At 33.5% G+C, this 18,720-nt stretch overlaps 1 protein-coding gene across 1 annotated transcript in view; it reads left to right on the top strand.

Annotated features, from left to right (window-relative positions):
- ASCC3 (activating signal cointegrator 1 complex subunit 3) overlaps positions 1 to 18,720 on the top strand; it is a 280,977-nt gene that overhangs the window by 191,423 nt on the left and 70,834 nt on the right. The window contains exons 18-26 of the mRNA XM_055809674.1: positions 459 to 623; positions 1,482 to 1,568; positions 3,836 to 4,012; positions 6,132 to 6,357; positions 10,086 to 10,240; positions 13,925 to 14,023; positions 14,492 to 14,660; positions 16,616 to 16,836; positions 18,235 to 18,320. Coding sequence (XP_055665649.1) covers positions 459 to 623; positions 1,482 to 1,568; positions 3,836 to 4,012; positions 6,132 to 6,357; positions 10,086 to 10,240; positions 13,925 to 14,023; positions 14,492 to 14,660; positions 16,616 to 16,836; positions 18,235 to 18,320 — 1,385 coding nt within the window. The remainder of the gene's footprint in view (positions 1 to 458; positions 624 to 1,481; positions 1,569 to 3,835; positions 4,013 to 6,131; positions 6,358 to 10,085; positions 10,241 to 13,924; positions 14,024 to 14,491; positions 14,661 to 16,615; positions 16,837 to 18,234; positions 18,321 to 18,720) is intronic.

Raw genomic sequence — 18,720 nt, 5'->3', positions numbered from 1 at the left:
ATACAATTAAAGCCATCCTCATGTCAGATACCCAGCCAAGGTATATCTTCAGCCTTTTTCATAAATAGACGATACAATAAGATGGCACGTTTTTCTGAAGTGATACAGTAATGATAATTTCATGAAGAATATGTTATTGTTAAAAGTTATTTCAAAAACTTAAATGTAAATTTATTTCATAATCATGCTACTGTTTTGTAAGTAGTATTAGTCTACATTGTATTGATGGTCTCAAAGCATTGTAAAAGAAATATTGTTCTGATTATTTTTTTCCTGTATAGTTTTTGGTCAATAATGTCAATGTAAATGTTATTAGTGAGATCTCAGGAAAATCTTGACTTAATAACTGTACCTTTCCTTTACTTGATTTCTGGCATTGTGTGACTGGGTTATCTCAATAAAATTATTTATTTAACATTTGTATTTTATACAAATTAATGTATGTGGTTCATGTCTAGATGGATCCAGGTCTAGAAAAGCACAGAGAGCAACTGGTAATCGAAGTTGGCAGAAAACTGGACAAAGCCCGCATGATCCGCTTTGAAGAACGAACTGGCTTTTTTTCTTCAACAGATTTAGGCAGAACTGCCAGCCACTACTATATTAAATACAATACTATAGAGGTAAAATATGATGTTCTATTTCTGGGGGTTTCTCCTTCTTTTTGAACCTATACCTAAAATAGTTGTAAGATACTACAGACTATATAGCTGATTTGTCCAATACATTTTCAAATCATATTTGAATGAAATGGGGAGAGAGGAAATACGAAAAAGAAAGAAACTAAGTATAAAGCAATACTGAAAAATCAGATTTGGTGTGCAGTGAGATTTGAAATTTCTATGGTTTCTGCATTCTTTTTGGTGAATTGTAAGAAACATTTTGATATCAACAGTGTGTGCAACCATTGGTACGTGATGGCACATTCCAGTATAGAGTCTGATAACAGAAAAGTTTTTCTGCATGAAAATCCTATCAGGTTGCCAACCTTAAACAACTTCTGGCCCTGTAATCAGATTGTGTTGCAAATATGTAAGGAAGATGCATTTTACAAAACTTGGTAGTATTGGAAGCTTGATTTTGATGTACAGATTCATCTTAAAACCTTTCTTTTGTGGGAAGTGTTTTTCTTGAATAAATGGTGAAGGCTCACAGTAATAATTTTTAACTGTTTACTGTCACTATGTATAATTAGTCTCACATATTCACTCAAATATGTCCTAGACTTTTTTTGAAATAGCCATAGATTGCATGTCTCTTGATTTTGGGGTGACCAAGTTTCAAAGGACTATTTTTGTGAAGGCGCTGAGAATTCATGCTGGAAATTGTTCCTGTTTAAACTGCATTACTCTGGTCTTCCAATATCTTACTTACATTTGAACTTTATATGCTTTTTAAAATCTTGATTAATGTTTCTTTCTTTTGTCCTATATGTGTATATTTATTTTGAATGTTAAATCCATTCATTTTATTTTTAATAGACTTTCAATGAATTGTTCGATGCTCATAAAACAGAAGGTGATATTCTTGCTATAGTATCAAAAGCTGAAGAATTTGAACAGATAAAGGTAAAGTTGTATCCTTTTGTACAAAGAATGCCTTAGAACTAGACACTTGTTTAGTAGTCACTCCATAAATAGTGTCCACAGACCCAAGTTTTGTTAAATATTAAGCTCCATTATAAAATGTTTTCTAAGTAGGCGTAATTGCCTAGAACTATATATGCTGCCACTCAAATTTATGTGTAGTTCAGCTTGAACTATGGTACACATTTAATAACTAGTTATGGATCTTTGAGAATTCATTTTAAATTATGTTAAGAACTTTTCAGCTCCTCAGTTATTAAAAGGTGAAGATAAGTGTCCATTGGAATGGTGCACCCAGGGATGAGATGTTTTTTTCTGTTTGAAGTTTAAACCACTATTAGATGTCTTGCTGTACAATTTACTTTGTCAGAAATGAGGCAGGACTCACTGAAGTAAACTCTGCGATGTACTTCATGCAGGGAACAATATTAGATTAGCAGAGTGATGAATTCTGATAAATTATTTTCAAATTTGAAATTCCAAAAATTGAAATCCAAGCAGAAATCCTGTTGTTGTAACAGATTTTTTTGTGCAGGCTAGAAGATTACTGTACTAGTGTACTCAGCTCAGATCCAACCTCCCTTTTGCCTCCTGTGTGGGTAGGACACAAGACAATACATTGCAAGCTGGCACAAGCTTGTTTGCCCATGCTTCCATTTCATAGAGGTGCGAGCCAGACTCCACAGGGTTTATTAGCTTGGGCTCATTGCCATTTTACCACAATTATACAATTTTAAGATCAGAGTTGGCTCTCATTCACCTGGCTCTACAAACTGGCAGTGTGAATCTCTCACCATCTACATATTTACATATTCACACACGTTTTCTGAGTATTAACATCTCTTTATCTAATGGAGAAATTCTGTTTTGCTGTAATCTCTTCTATTATAGAAGATTATAAGAGTGAGGTTTTACAGTGATACATGAAATGTTTTCCAAACTAGAAGGGGGTTTTATGATAGTGATGTTGCTTTGCTAGGTCTAAATTTAGCCTAATTGAGTATTTAAAAGGAAGGCATATGGAAAATATGATGTGACATGTTGCTATATTTGTAATAAAGTTAGTAGTGATGCTTCTTGACTAAAGCATAGTTTTTCTAGTTTGCTTTCTCAGATTTCTATGGTATGGCATCAGTAACCATCATTTCCAATTTTATGTGATTCATTTGCTGTGCAGCATTGAATGGCAAAATTAGTAACTGATTTTTGCGAAAGTAACTCAGGATTTAGCCCTCTGTGTGATACAATTGTGACTTTTGTTAATATGAATCGTGTTTCCATAATGCCTTTAAAAATTCCATATTTTGAGATAGGTGAGTCACCAGTAGCTGAAATACAGATCTGATTTGACCTGTACTGTGCTATGCAAGAGCAGAAAAAATTATCAAAAATGCTGTTGTAAGCAGAGCATAATATTCCCCTGACACTGGAGTCATCTGTGATGGTTGTGTCCTTCATAATTTTCTTTCCTGTAGGACCAGTGGCTGGATAGTTGGGGATTTTAACCCAATTGTCTCAGGGTCTTTTGTATGTCAGGTAGTCAGGTCCAAATGAAAATTACTTCCAGCTGGTTCCCTGCGGGGACCAAACATTTACCCTCTTTAAATAAGTTTTACACTAACAGACTATCAGTAAATCAAAGAATATGTAGATTTATGCTGGTTTTGCCATGTTGGGGTCATCAGTTAGAATGTGAAATGTTATGCATTATTCAAACCATAGATATTAATATTTCTTTACTCATATTAAGACTTAATCTTATTAACAGTGAAAATTTTAATATCATGAATCATAGTACTTCATAGTTTTGAGTTAAAAATGTATTGTGCCGCATGCAAACTATGTAACTGTAATGAGTACATTTAATGTTAATTCAAGATTGCCCTAATCCAGATGGACAGAGGTTTTACTCTGGTCAAATAAAAAATGAAATCTCATCAGATGAAGGATGGTAGGGTCAGAAGATTCAATTTTTGTGGCATATCAAATTTTTGTATGTCAATGGCAACCTTAATAGATGGTGATGAATAATAAAATGTAATTGTGTCACTATTAAGATAGTTTCAATTATGGCCTATTAGGTACATTGTGGAAGATGTGGGTTTGGTGCTTTTTTTTTTTTTTTTTTCCTTAAAACTAGAGGCTCCATTTAAAAATAATATAACTATGTTATAAGGAAAATTTGATTTCAGAGTAAAAATTTTTATCAAATTGCTCCAGCCTCTTCATAATGTATAATTGTGTTTTAGGTAAGAGAAGAAGAAATAGAAGAGCTGCATACCTTACTGAATGATTTCTGTGAACTTCCTGCTCCAGGAGGTGTGGAAAACAATTATGGAAAAATTAATATCCTCCTTCAAACATATATTAGCAGAGGGGAGATGGACAGCTTCTCCCTTATTTCAGATTCTGCATATGTTGCACAGGTAAAAATGGTATTTTTTACATATCTGTTGCTGTCGTCCGCTGTGTTCATTCTCCCGTGTGTTTACAGTTATATTAGTGCTTGATCTGCAACTATTTTTGTACATTTTTTATGCAAATTTATTTAAAAATCAGAGCCGTGTGTGTGTACCTGTGTGGTATAATATTTAAGTATTTGCAAGATTTTCAAGATTTGCAAAAGCCTACCTTGGGAGACTTCCATTTTTTTGTTAATTATGAATGTCCTTTTGGTTTGTATTATCCCTGTAGTCTTACTATACAGCTCTAACTGAGATTTCACAGAAACTTTGTTCTTAACTTAGTGGATTTTCTTGTAAATCTGGAAAACTGTTGCAATCTCTTTTTAGGTTTTGTGTACTTTTATATTTTACTCTGCAAAACATAATTTTTGTTTTATTCACATACCTTGGTTTACACAAGAAAGATGTGCTATTACAATTTTATTGCTAGACGCAATCATACAATGTACATATCAATCTATATATTTGTTTCTCAGCTTGATTTGTCACCTGAATGGTTGATAGTTGTACAGCATGTTTAGTTATTACACAGAATAAAAAGAGAACTGCAAATCTGTGACAGAGAGCTGCTTGCTTACAGAACTAAAGCCCATCTTAGAAAGAAAGGAATGTTGCCTGAAAGTTTAGAATTCTGGATCCTGAAGAACTCCAAGTGATAAAATGCTCTTAGACAATCCCAGATGTGCAACAATAATGAATGTATAAAATAGATTAGAAAGTTTTACCTTTTAGCCCATCCTATGTCTCTTTTTCCTTTTTTTTTAAACATGCAGCAACATGTTGCATTGAATCATTTTTTTTCTTATCCTTACAAAACCATTTTAGAAAGAATTGATTGTAAAATTGCATTTAGTTTGTGCTAAAGATAAGAGTTAAATATTCAAAAGTATACATATTTTTCAGTGAGATCTTCGTACTGACATGATCTTCTTCAGAAGTGTTTACATTTCATAGCATGTATAGGTATAAATAAGAAAATTCTGAAATCATTATGCACATCATAAAAATTGTGGTACTTGCACAGCAAGATGATTTTCAGTATATTCTTTTAATCTTTTCTTTCAAGACAATTGCTTTCATTTGTCTGTCTCAATTACAGCATTTTCAATGAGGCAACATGGTCATCTTCTCAGATCTTCATAAATTGTACATGTGGAACCAGTGTAACAATTTGTGAATATTTTTAATTGGATAGTGACTATTAAGAAAGTCATTTATCCTTTCAAAGTAAAAGAAATGTGTTTCTTTAGTAACATATGCTTCCTATCATGAAAAAGTAATTTTCTATTTTTAATTCCTATTGGCATTACAGAGCCAGTAGAGAGTGATTGTATTCTGTTCAGTGAATCAAGAACAGAACTGCTAATCCAGGCATAGCACCGGTAGGCAAAAAAAAAACCCTACCAAAAACCGCACAACTTCATAATACAGCTTGATAAGTTTATGAAAGGAATGCCATAACTTACATTTCCAGGATAAGACTAACCTCATTCAATCTTATGTTAGTAATTACTTTTCCAAGTCCAAAGCAGGTTTATCCAGTGGTTATACAATAGTCTCAGAAGATAGTAACATGTTAAAAAAAAGTCACTACTGTTAAACTTCTGTGCAAATGTTTTGAAAATCAGTGTGAAATGGAACGCTATTATGGAAGCACAACTGAAGTGAAAAATTAAAACTTTGATTTCCATATCAACTGAGTTTGCAGGTGTGTATTATACGGGGGAAGAAAGAGTAAGATATTAAATACGGTAAGTGAATTTGTTTCAGAAGTGATTGAGATGCAAGAAATATAGTACTCCCTAATGTTAGCATAACTGTGATCAAAATTCTGTGACAGACCTGCCACTACAACTTTAATAAGTTGCACATGTTTCTTTCCATAATTTCTGTAGGCAATCATGAGGTAGTTCTGCCAGTAGACTGATGGAAAAAATAGTTTTCAAGAATGTTTGAAATAAGTTTGAAAAGAAAAATCTATTGTTATGGTTTGTCAAAGATCAGTCTATGGGATCCTTTTCATTTTACAAAGAATACTTGAAAGAATTACAACATTTTTGCTTTTTTTTCCACTCTCCAGAATGCAGCTCGTATTGTTCGAGCCCTTTTTGAGATTGCCCTTAGGAAACGTTGGCCTGCAATGACATATCGACTACTGAATCTCAGCAAAGTCATTGACAAGCGGCTGTGGGGCTGGGTTAGCCCTTTGAGACAGTTCTCAGTGTTACCACCATCCGTCCTTTCCAAGCTGGAAGAGAAGAATCTCACTATAGACAAGATGAAGGACATGAGAAAAGATGAAATAGGTGAGAAATCAGCAATGCTGATCTGCTTAAACTTTTAGTTATCAATGGGCAAGTTAGAACTAAATCTGAGCTACTCGTTAATGTAATCACTCTGATCTGGAAGCCACATACACACATTAATATGGTATTATGGTCTGTCCAGTAAAGAACATTTATTCAATCTCCACAGTTTGTAATATGGCAGAGCTTTGAAGGTAAGGCTAGGCCATGTCCCTGCAACCCCAGAACACATGTGGAATGCAGATGTGTATTGACATATATTTACATATATGTATACACACTTATGTTGACCTGAGCTTCCCTTCTTGCTCACATTACATAATACACTACTATAAAAGCCTCTATTTATTTTTGCCAGCTGGCAAAATATGGCGCTTTTTTTTTTTTTAATTGAAATACTATTAACATTAAAAAGAATGAAAGCAGATTATTATGTCCTGGTTTACTATCAGTAAATGGCCTGCTTCTGAAACACTGCTTTAATTTTCATTGAACACAGAGAATTCATTGTCACTGGTGTCATTGCAGCAGAACCTTAATGGAATTTTTTAAAGGATTTGACACTTTGATAATGAGAAAATCCACAAGCCTACTGATAGAGATAATGGCATTTTCTAGTATGTGTGTATAAACTGTTGTGCATAAACTGTCCACCAGCTGGCTGAAGTTGGGAAAAAAATATGCTTCTAATGTGGGTTTTTTGTCGTATCTTAGTGTATTTTTTCTTATTGGGGCTTTCTTTGCACCTGTTATTGCTAAATAGCTGATAAACAAACTGTCATTTTAAAAAAAAAATATTTTAATAGTAAAAATGCAATTCATAGGCACTCCTTTTCAGAAGTTGTGACCTCTGACTTGATATTTCTGTCATTTCACAGGAGAACTACATTCTTATTTCAGGAAGCTTTGTTACATGCCTAATTTAGGTTGGAAAAATTGGATAAATAGTGTAAAACCTTGCAGAATTAGAGGCTATATTTTTATTTAATAAGTTAAGCCAAAGCACTATGAGAAAATTTTAAAGGCTTACTTTAACTGTGCATTATAATATGTAGTAATTTTAAAGGTATTAAAAGTATAACGTTTTATTAGAAGTGCTGGCATTATTGTGGTTTTCTATTCAGAAGCACTATAGCACTTTTTTTTCCAGATTTGTTAATTTGGTATGTATTTGTGCAGTGTTTTTATTACTTAATATTCTTTTCCATTAATTGTATTAGTGCTTTCAGCTTTTTTTAATGCTTCTTTTTCCCCATACCTGCCCTTGGAGAAGCAATAATTTTTTTATTAAAATAGAAAACCAGTTTTGCTTCCTTCAGTGTAGTGGAATTAGTATTGACAAGATGGAAATATATCAATATATACCTATAAAATGTCTAGTTTTGTTTTATATTGGTATGGAAGTAGATGAGACTTGGGATTTATCTGTGAAAATAGATCATTGCTGACTATATGTAATGACATTTCGTGTTCTTCAGCCTTATAAACATCAAAGCAAGTTGATCTGTGCATCTCTGTGAAGTGCTGTTACTTGGCATACTTCTTCCTGCCTACCTTCTTTTTCTGACACCAAGGGTGTGAAGGAAGCACTTGCCTGGCAGCCACCTTATTTTTATTTGAATTCAAAGCCTTGTTGAAATGGGAAAAGGCACTGCTTACGGGTACTGCCTTGTTCTCTACTCCGTAGGACTAATTTCAGTCTTGGCATTTCTTCCTTTTTAAAGGTTCATGTGACCTTGGAGTAGACTAAAAAAGACAGGGGCTAGCCGGCTAACTCAGTCCATGGCTTAGGGAGGGATAAAAGCATCAGATGGGTGCCAGCTCTCTGAGTGAATGAAGAGCATGTTGTGTGCACAGATCCTGGATTCCAGTGTACCACAAATTGGTCAACACCAATCTATGCGCTAGTGCAGTGTAATCATGGAATTTCCAGAAAGCCAAGAAACCACTATGTTATCTGAGATAAACAGTCCTGGTTTATCAGAATACAGATGACAATCATTGTGGAATAAGCAAATGTATTCTTCTTTTGTTAAACATGCCTATTTTATTGAATACTCAGCTTTTGTTCAGAAGATTTTAACTTTTTAAACGCCATTGATAGTTTCTCAAAATGTGACTATTTAAAAAAAAGGGGGGGTGGGGAGAGTTTTATAATATTTTACAGCAGTTGGGAGAGGAGCCTTATTTCCCCTAGCAAATAAGTGTACAAAACCTCAGTGCTGTCAAATACAAACACAGAAGTTCACCTCACACATGATGATATAGAAAATTATTTCTGGCATTAGAAAATGTACTTGCCTACGTAAGCTTATTGAGTCATATCTTTGAATTTGTCGCCTATCTTTATGTAACATGATTTCTGAAATTTTACCGCCTAATTGCAAAAGGTAGTTACTGTGCAAGTATGCTCTAGTACTGCATGTATCACCGAGCTGTACCAATGTAATTGTTTTGGGTTTTAATAATCCACTTGCTGGAGGTGTACTTATTTTACCAACCACAAGTTAAACTGATTAAATATGCATTAAAACTTTTGCATTAGGGATTTGCTTAAGCAAGATCACCATTCATTACTTCAGAGTATAGATAAATGCCTGTGTGAGGCAAAATCTGCCAGTTTGTTAAATAAAAAAAACCGAAGAGGGAAAGTCAGGATGAATACAAAAATATTAGCAATTGCAAGATGTTATGCTCCTAAATTTCATGCAATAGCAAGAAAAATTTTGTATCACCTTTTCACTTTGCACATAGTGCAAATAACGGGATTTCTTCTCTTTTCTTTTTTTTCTTTTTTTTTTTTTTTTTTGTTAATGGGAAAAGTATGCTCAGGAACCACATAATGATACCAGGAAATACCGGTAGCCATTTGTAAGGTAGCTTTTCACAGTAAGTTCTTATGACCATTATACTTAAAATCTAAAATATGCACCACATAATTATATAAGCAATTTCAGTGTAGATGTGATAAATCAACCTTCTTTCCCTAAATAAGATAGAAGCTGCCATATTTTTCAGGAAAAAAAGAAATCACTGCTATATACTTCAGATTTAAAACGAAGAGCAGGGGAGCAGAGATTTCAACTGTAAAATACAAGTAGGAAAAAAAATTAATTAATATAATCACTTTATTGCCTTAGTTACCATGACTGTGATAGAAAATAAACATTGCAACATTTAGTTTTTCCTTTGTCTCAGTTGCACACTGGCGTATTCTGAAAGATCAGAGCTGCTGTGAGCTGTTTACTAGTTGTGTGTATTTCTAAGCTATTAACTACCTTTATTCAATTTTATGAAAAGCATTCTGTCTGCTTTGAATCACTACAGAGGAATTGTAGAAGTTCAAATGTGTGCCCTTCATTAAATAAAAGGTCATTATTCATGCTTTAAAGAAGAACTATATGGCTTGGTAAGAGCCTGGTCAAAAAGTCAGTAAAGGGAACTAGCTTGACATAATGTTTTCAGTGTGAATTCTTAATAGTTATTTTAACCCCTTAGTTATAGCCAACAGGGGAGTTAATACTGATTTTTCTAGGCTCTAAATTGCTAATTCAAGTTAAGTATTACAAAATATTCAGACACGCCAGGTCAAGAGAGTCAGACATTTACGCACCTAACAGCAAAACAAGCAAGCAATAATACTGCTCTCTAAAAGCCTATTTGAAAGTCGGAGTTATATTATTTTTCCTGGAAATGCAAATCTGTTACACCTAATGTTTTCTTGGCAGGTCATATGCTGCATCATGTGAAGATTGGATTAAAGGTAAAACAGTGTGTCCATCAAATCCCCTCCATCCTAATGGAAGCAACGATTCAGCCAATTACTCGCACAGTGCTCCGAGTTCGGCTGAACATCGCTCCTGACTTCACGTGGAGTGATCAGGTAAAAATAAAGGAGGTGGAGGCAGGATGGGAAGCATTAATTTAGCTTCAGTAAAGGAGATGATCACAGGGAGTCCATAGCTGTTTGGATAAGAAAAAAAGTATTTATCTTAGCCGAGAAGCAAATTTGATAATAGGAATGGGATGACTGTTAAGACTTTTGTAGAAGAAAGCACCCAAAGATCTTCCTTTTATTTCTGTTAATTATTAGTTAGTGCAGTGTTTAAAACATGTTGAAGTACATGCTTATACTGAATATTAACAGTAGTCAAAGATTTGAGTTATACACGCAAAAAGAAGCAAGAAAAAGCAAGACACAGAGAGCTGTCTGTACAATGAATGAATGTCAAACAGAAAAAAAAGCCTTGAGGTACAGTTCATGCATGCCAAGTTCTGCTGCTCTTTACAGCTTTACAAATATACATTCACAACATCACGGCATGCATTTTTTTCTGTTGGGATTTGTCTGAACAGAAAAACTGAGATATGTTTGGAATTATATTCATCTATATTTTATGGTGCAAATTTGTATGAAGAGTTGTACTTGTTGCACATTTAGATAGACCCACAACCTTTGATTCAGAATCTGTTCATTACAAATAGATTTAAGATGTAAGATAAATGTAAATGAAATACAAATGTCCACATGGGGGCATTGTATTGTTGCTGGTACTTCTGAAACTTTCTACTGAAACAAGGGAAAGACACCTCAGTGGGCAAGCATATTTTTCTTTTTTTATGCTTAGGACATTTACACTTTAAGATAAATCATTCTGAAAGGTGGATATTAAGTATCTGTGCTTTTACTAAAAAATATTTTTAAAATACCCTTAGATTACAAATTTACCTTAATCATTAGTAAATTAGAGTTTTATTCCACAAACGTTTAGATTATTTTAGAATTTATTTTCTCTGCCTAAAGGCTTTTTCTTTTCTTTTGGAAGTTTCAACAAGTTAGCTTACGAATGAGAGATTAATGATCAAAATATAGAAAGTTAGATTTTGTTTGCTACCTGAATTTATTACAGAAATATTTGAATGGATTCCTAAAATGAATTATAACATGATTTATTTTTTGCTGCCTTACTTATGTGCAATACTTCAGAAGGCAAACAAGCATTACTTTCTAGGATTGAAACAATTTTTTATTATTCGATCTTTCATCCACTTCACCTGTAATATATCAAAGACAAAGAAACTCATGACTGTTCTTCATATTAAACTGTATCTTAATACAAAGTAATTTCTCAATCTGCTTTTAGTTTCTTCTACAAAATGTAGCTTCTTCTATATTTTTACAAATTGAAAAGGGGTCCACACATAATCATACTTTCTTATTTCAATTCTCAATTTCTAAAGTTATAGCAAAACTTTAGCAAAAATCTATTTTCTGCTGTTTTTTCCCTTGACACAGTTTTCCTAATGGTTGCTTTAGAAACATTATGACTGTTTTATCGGGTCAAGTTAAGGAGCTCTCTTTGTGTGAATTTATATATTGGTACTCATTAAAACTTGGAAATCTTTTTGTTTCTTTTTTATTTTTGTAAAGTAGCTGTTGATTTTCTTGTTTCTTCAGTAAATGAAACTTCTATCACAGCAAATAAATAAAAAAAGCTGTTAAATTTTAATAGTCTCTAAAAATGACTAACAGTCTTTTAAATTCAACCATTGACACTGAAACTGCTCCATCATCAAACAGTATTTTAGCAAGCTATTAAGAAGACTATAGAAACTTATAGGTATAGCTGTAATTGGTACAAAAACATGCTGCCAAAAAAATTCCATTCAAAGAGTGGGAGTAGTGAAAAAAAATCAGAATATTAAAAACTGAAATACCATACTTAACTGAAACACCTTGCTTAGCTAACATTTCATGGTTTTAAGATAGTTCCTTTATCTGGATACTTATTTCTAGAATGATCTCATCCAAATTTTGCACTTGTCTTTACAAGAGATAGAAGATACATTTTTGTAGTCATGAGATATGACATCATCTTAATTTTTAATGGCTGCAGTTTTCAGTGCTGGGAGCTTGTAAGTTCAGTAAAAGCATGTGAACCATATCCCAGTGGAAAATACTTACTATATTGTTAGATGCAAAGGACTGTAAACAAACCCAGACAGAGCAAGTAAGCCTTACTGCAGCCAAGAGAAGTCCAGCAGGGATACAGAATAACACAACTAGTATTAATTAGCTGAGTTTTAGGGCAGTCGTTGCCCAAAATACAGGTATGTGTCAGTTCTTAAGAGCTCCCTAGAGTTCTTGAGAATCATTACTGGAGAGCGTGTTGTGTTGCCTGTTTACATATTGCCCTTCTTTCCCCATGCAGCTTTGTCACAGGACTCTCCAAAACTAAGATGCTGTTACAGTTGATAATAAAAATTCTGAGCTTTAAACTTTATCACCTTGCTTAATTCTTCTTTCCTCTCTGTAAATTCTCCTAAACCCTGATAAAGTAATAGTCTCACTGTAATTTTTCAGTGTCATCTGCAGTGGCCTCTGTCCTTTCAGTTTCAATGCTTCAATTCCATGAAGTTGCTAGTGAAATGTAAATGTAATGAAAATGACTTAGTCTTTACTATCCATCTACTTATCTATTGTGTAACCATGTTGAAAAAGAATTAAAAGCACCTTAGTTCTATTCTTAATATGTATTTTTGTCTCCAAAAGCCAATAGACTGTTTTCAAACACATACACAATAATGAATTATGCTGAAAATAGTGTATGCTGTGAGAATCATTACCAGATTCCTGTAGCATTAAATTGCCATTAGGAGCAACTATGTGCTTTGTGGTTTTTCCTATTAACTAAAATTTAGGAATAATTCCAACTTTTTCTCATCTTCATTCTGGTTTTCTACCTTATCACAGTCCTCATAAGAAACCTATGTCACTTAATAGTATGTCATCCATAATCCTTTACTATACGTTTTTCTTTTCCTAGAGATTTAAGCAAAATGCTTGTACATTGGCACAAGTCATTTATTCTGACAAAGAAGCAAAAATTCTTAACTGATCATCCCGTCTAGCTATGATTTGTGGCTGGCATTGCAAAGTAAGGCACACAACAAAGCAAACAAAAATCTAGGATGGAATAAAGTGTTGCCAGATGGCATGGGAATCATCAAGAGACGGCTCTATTTATGTTCTTCCCACTTCACCTGTAGCAATAACTAGATCTACAGCCTTCTGAGTCCACTTACTCTATCTTTCTAGAGGAAAGTGGAAGAGAAAGAGGAGGAGAGAGGAATGTCACAATTCAATGTCCAGTTTTTCCTGAGATAATGTTTTTAACTGAAAAATGAGCACTGGATAGCAAAAGACAATCCTCTATACAGAACCTGAAGACAGAAGTACAAGGAGGAAAAAGGAGAATGTGTCCTTTTTTAGCAGCCTAGAGAAAACCCTGGGAGTTTAGTCTATTTATAAACAGCTTAGGCACTAGCTTCAGTTGCATTTGTATCATGTCCATTTATATTATAAGTACCTTAAGCAAATCCGTATTGAAACATAATCTTTACACAGACTGATCCAATTAAAAATGCTATATTGCTCTTACCTCTGATTTCTATATTTCTCTATTCCTTTGTAAGGCTACATCATTTAGGAATATATCCAATATACCCAGCAAATCACGAGCACCTCATTACAACTATAACAAAGCCATCTTTTCCATTCTTAAAGGTACACGGCACTGTTGGAGAGCCCTGGTGGATTTGGGTAGAAGACCCTACTAATGATCACATTTATCATTCAGAGTACTTCATCATTCAAAAAAAACAGGTAAAGGATTTTATTCAGAATCTCATAGCAAGACAAAAATAAAGTTAGTTAGATGTGGATTTATAAGGTCAAACAGTATTTTGACCTAGGTAGCACAGCTTTCAGTTTCAGATGTACGTTATAAGCTTGGACTTCCACAAATATGTTTTCTAATCTCAGATGTCCCTTTTTGTCTTCCCCTTTTGGTGGCATAGTTATTTCCAGGTGAAAAAAAGAAAGACTGTAATAGTTTTGTCTGTTAAAGAAAAAGATGAAGAGCCAGTCTTATTTTTATCTTTTGAAGTCCATGGAAACAAAATCTGTTCCCAGTAGTGAAATATTTTACAAAGATGTGACTATTTTGCACATGGAGTTGCACACATACTTTATTGCTTTGTGTTGGTAATGCTTATGGAAATAAGGCAAACTATGATTTTTCAAGTTACTGATTTTTCTGTGCAGTAATTATTCTCTACACATTTGCATTAGGTCATTACTAAAGAACCTCAACTGCTGATGTTCACAATCCCAATTTTTGAACCTCTCCCTTCTCAATATTACATTCGAGCTGTGTCCGATAGATGGTTAGGAGCAGAGGCTGTATGTATCATAAATTTTCAACATCTGATTCTTCCAGAGAGACATCCACCCCACACAGGTAACTTCAAATTTGATCATTTTGTTTTAATTCATCTTGCTTATATTGATTTTCCTTATGATAGTGCAATAAATCTCTTAACTTCTGCTTCATCATAGAAAAACATATGGAATTCCACTTTGTGATATATTTGTATTATTGAGACCGTTTCTTTACAAACTTTAGAGCTCTCTGAAATTTTAAATTCTTGAACAAAAAGGAGCTCATTTCATCTCAGCATAATACCAGCCTTCTAGTTACTCCAGGTTCACTAAAAACCATAGGGAAATTGAAACTGTCATATAAAAATGAGCACATCTCTCTGCTACAGTATGTTTTGTCTTAGTGCTTGTAAGCAGTACATTTCTTCTGGACTGGTTAAAAATAATCTTAAGAGTGGCTGTTTGTATTGTTAATGGCATTCAGCAAAGAAAAAACAGTTAAAATTTTGAAAATATGAAACATTTTACTATTTTTACCAAAATTAATTCATCATAGCAAGCACTGTTAACAGTACTTACCATCGCGTTTCAATTCCGCACTGCTGATCAAGTCATGTCCTTCCCCTCCCCCTCCCTTTTTAACACTTGGCACAGAAGCATATGTTTGTGTTTTGCTTCTTTTTTTTCTGGATACATAAATTGCTTTATACATTCATTGTGCCTGATGTCATTGTAAAACCTTTCTACTGTAATTACATTTGGCTCATCTAGCAGTCTGTGAAGTGAGTGCCTTCAGAAATACTCAGTTCTCATACGGTGTTGTCCTTTGGCATGCATAAATTCACATGTGTTTGTGAAGTATTTAGCTATTGTTATACTGTACCTATGCTGTCTGGAAAAGCATGTGTAACCTTTTTATCTAATTGACTGATCACTGACTACTATTCAGAAGAAACAGAAAGATATTTACACATCACCAGTTATGGAGCCTCTAGGATTTATGGTAATTGATTTCAATTCCCATCTGGTTCCCACTCAACAATGAAGTACATAGAGGCCCTGCTAAGCAAAAAAAACTTCTTTCTCCTCAACAGAGCCCAAGAAATCACAGTTTCAGTGGGAATGATAAAACAGCCATAAGGTATCAGTGAAAGGCATGTGAAGAATATTAGGCATCATTGCCTCAGTAGATTTTATGACTCCCATATCATACCTTAATGTGAAGCACCCCAAAATGACAATGAGAGCTCCAGCCACAAAAAAAACCCAACCCAAAACAAAACAAAAAAAAAAAACCCAACCACCACACTTCAAAGCAAGCATCTGCATAGCAGAATCACTGCAGTCTCCTTAATTTGGTAGGATTCCAAATCCAATCTGGTTATATATATCATCTTCTAAATTCCACAATCTCTAATTGTTTGGGTAGCAGATGCCCTGAAGATATATTGAGAATCATAGATTGAAAGGCTGTTTGTTTACTTGTTAAGATTGTCTTGAATTACATGTTTAAGGGATTAGATGCAAAACTGAGTTGAATTCATCTGAATTGTATTACTCCATCAACGTCGAAACTCCAGAGAATCCTTCCTTCTCAAATAGATTTTTTTTTTTTCTCCTTCAGTCTGAAATTTACAGACTGCTGTTCTCCAACTCCGCATTCTATTATCATAAGAAGCTGGACATACATATAATCTAATGCAGTGGGTTTAGAACTTACTACAACTGGGTAAAAAGGAAACAACTTTAAAAGAAAGATTAATTTATGCAAATGGCTGGTTCACAGCTATCAGAATACTAACTACAGTACTTGCAGAAATACTTCAGAGCTATAAAATGAACTTTTCATTATTCCTCATCGAAGTTAACAATGACCCAAATGTGGACTGTGTGTCATATGAAATATTAAGTAAAACAATTTCCAATGAATGTTGTTTTCCACTAAAGTACTGGTTAATATCTTTATCTTCATAATAAACTATGTTATGTCATGATATCTGTTATCATGCAGTTATGATTATTTTGTATTTTCAGAGCTTCTGGATCTTCAGCCTTTGCCTATCACAGCCTTGGGACATCGGGAATATGAAGTCCTATACAAATTCACACATTTCAACCCTATCCAGACCCAGATATTTCATACACTTTATCACACAGACTGTAATGTTCTTCTTGGAGCACCTACAGGTTCTGGAAAAACTGTTGCAGCTGAATTAGCCATCTTTAGAGTTTTTAACAAGTATCCCACATCAAAGGTTTGTAAAATAAGTTTGCTATAATGAATTCATGTAGGAGTGTTTTCAGCAATACAAAAGCCTAGAAAAAGGCTATGGGAAACTGAATTTTGCTTTCTCCAATTTATACCTGTCTAGATACAAAATGGTACTGCATTATGTACATTATGTTTTTATTTCAACTTTACATATTAATCACTGTACAGCTAGAGTTAAGTCTAAAAACATGACATACAGGGATGCTGGATTTCCTTTTCTGTACTTACCTGCATTTCCTGCTTTAATCTCCTTCTACTAGCAGTAGTGTTTTGTGGCTGTTAGTTCCCTTCCATGTGAATACAGCTAGCCCAGTCTGTCTCTTTTTTAAACAAATAAGTTGCAATTAATTACTACAAGTCAAGTTTCTGTTCCACCTTGCCCCTGTGTTTTGTTTCTGAAACTCCCTAAAAGCTGAACAACTCAGCTTTTGAGGTTTTGTTTTCAAAGTGAATATATATGTGTAACTTGACTTAACCATCTTGTCATAGCCACATTTTAGCTTAAAAGCCTTTGGAAAAGATATTTGTATCAGACTGTGGGATATAACCAAAGAGTAACCTTTGAAATTAACAGAAATCATGTGCATAAATCCCTTATTCATCTTTGAAATCTCAATATCTTCATGTAATTTGTTAGTCCAATTGACATAAACAAGACACTCGTACATTTTCAGCTTATCTATTAGACTTACAAAATAGCCAATTCTCAAAGGAATATATCTTTTAGGTTTTAATAAATCTGAAAACCTGGCTATACATTTTAAAGAATTTATGTGGATTCTACATGTAGCAGTTTCTTCATGTTCAAAAGCTTCAGAATATGTAACCATAAATCTGTAAATAAATATTGTTTCTACTTGTCAAAGTATTCCCCCCTGCACAGCAGGTATCTTTGAGGAAAATACTGTAACATTTCCTTAAAATAACCAGCTTTTTAATTTAATTGGTAATGTTTTAATAATTTAATGACGTAACTAGAAATCAGGTAAGATATTGCTTGCTGGAAACTCAGATTATTTCTGTTCTAGAATGTTAGCTTGCAGATTTTATAGTCCTGGCAATAAATGGCATTATTTATATAAATGGATTTTGATATTAAATTTTGTGATAAATACTTTCTTTTCAAGAAATTACTCTTTTTTTTTTTTTTTAATTCATTTGCTTGCTAATGGCTCAGGAAATAAAGCAGTATTTTCAAGTGTTAAGCCTGTTTTAAATATAATCCTGCTGTAGGTCGTTTAAGGAACTCGAGCCTTAATCATTTGATAGACAATGAGTATTTGCAAATCTCACAAGTACTAAATATATTTTTTTTTCATTGTAGGTACACTTAATAAAGATTTCTTGTTTAATCTCTGGTTTTGCATCTTTTCTTTTTCAGGCAGTGTATATTGCGCCCTTAAAGGCACTCGTTCGTGAAAGAATTGAGGACTGGAAAGTTAGGATTGAAGAAAAACTTGGTAAAAAGTATGTTTCTCCTTACCTAATCAGAGAAATGAGAAGCAAAAGAACAGCCCATCAAGTATGAATAAAATCTACAGAATACTTCTGAGTATTTCATAATAGGTTTTGATTGTATACTATCCTTCAAATTTATAGTACTTAAAAAATAAAAAATGCTATCAATGGTCATTGTTGTGATAGCAAAATCGAACCTAAAAAAGAGATACACCCAGCTACTTTCATTCTCATTACTAGCCAGTATAACATATATGAAGATCAGATTTCTCTCAATGCATATCTTTGGAAACTGAAATTGCAATCCAAAATAAGCTTTCTTTAGAAACCTCAGCTATAAGGAACTCATAAAAGTTGCGTGAACTGTATTCTAGTATTCATATATTGTCCTTCATATATAAATTAGATG

Source organism: Falco peregrinus, chromosome 7 (genome assembly GCF_023634155.1).
Source record: "Falco peregrinus isolate bFalPer1 chromosome 7, bFalPer1.pri, whole genome shotgun sequence".
Lineage (NCBI taxonomy): Eukaryota > Metazoa > Chordata > Aves > Falconiformes > Falconidae > Falco > Falco peregrinus.
This window is presented reverse-complemented; position numbering and strand designations above follow the sequence as displayed.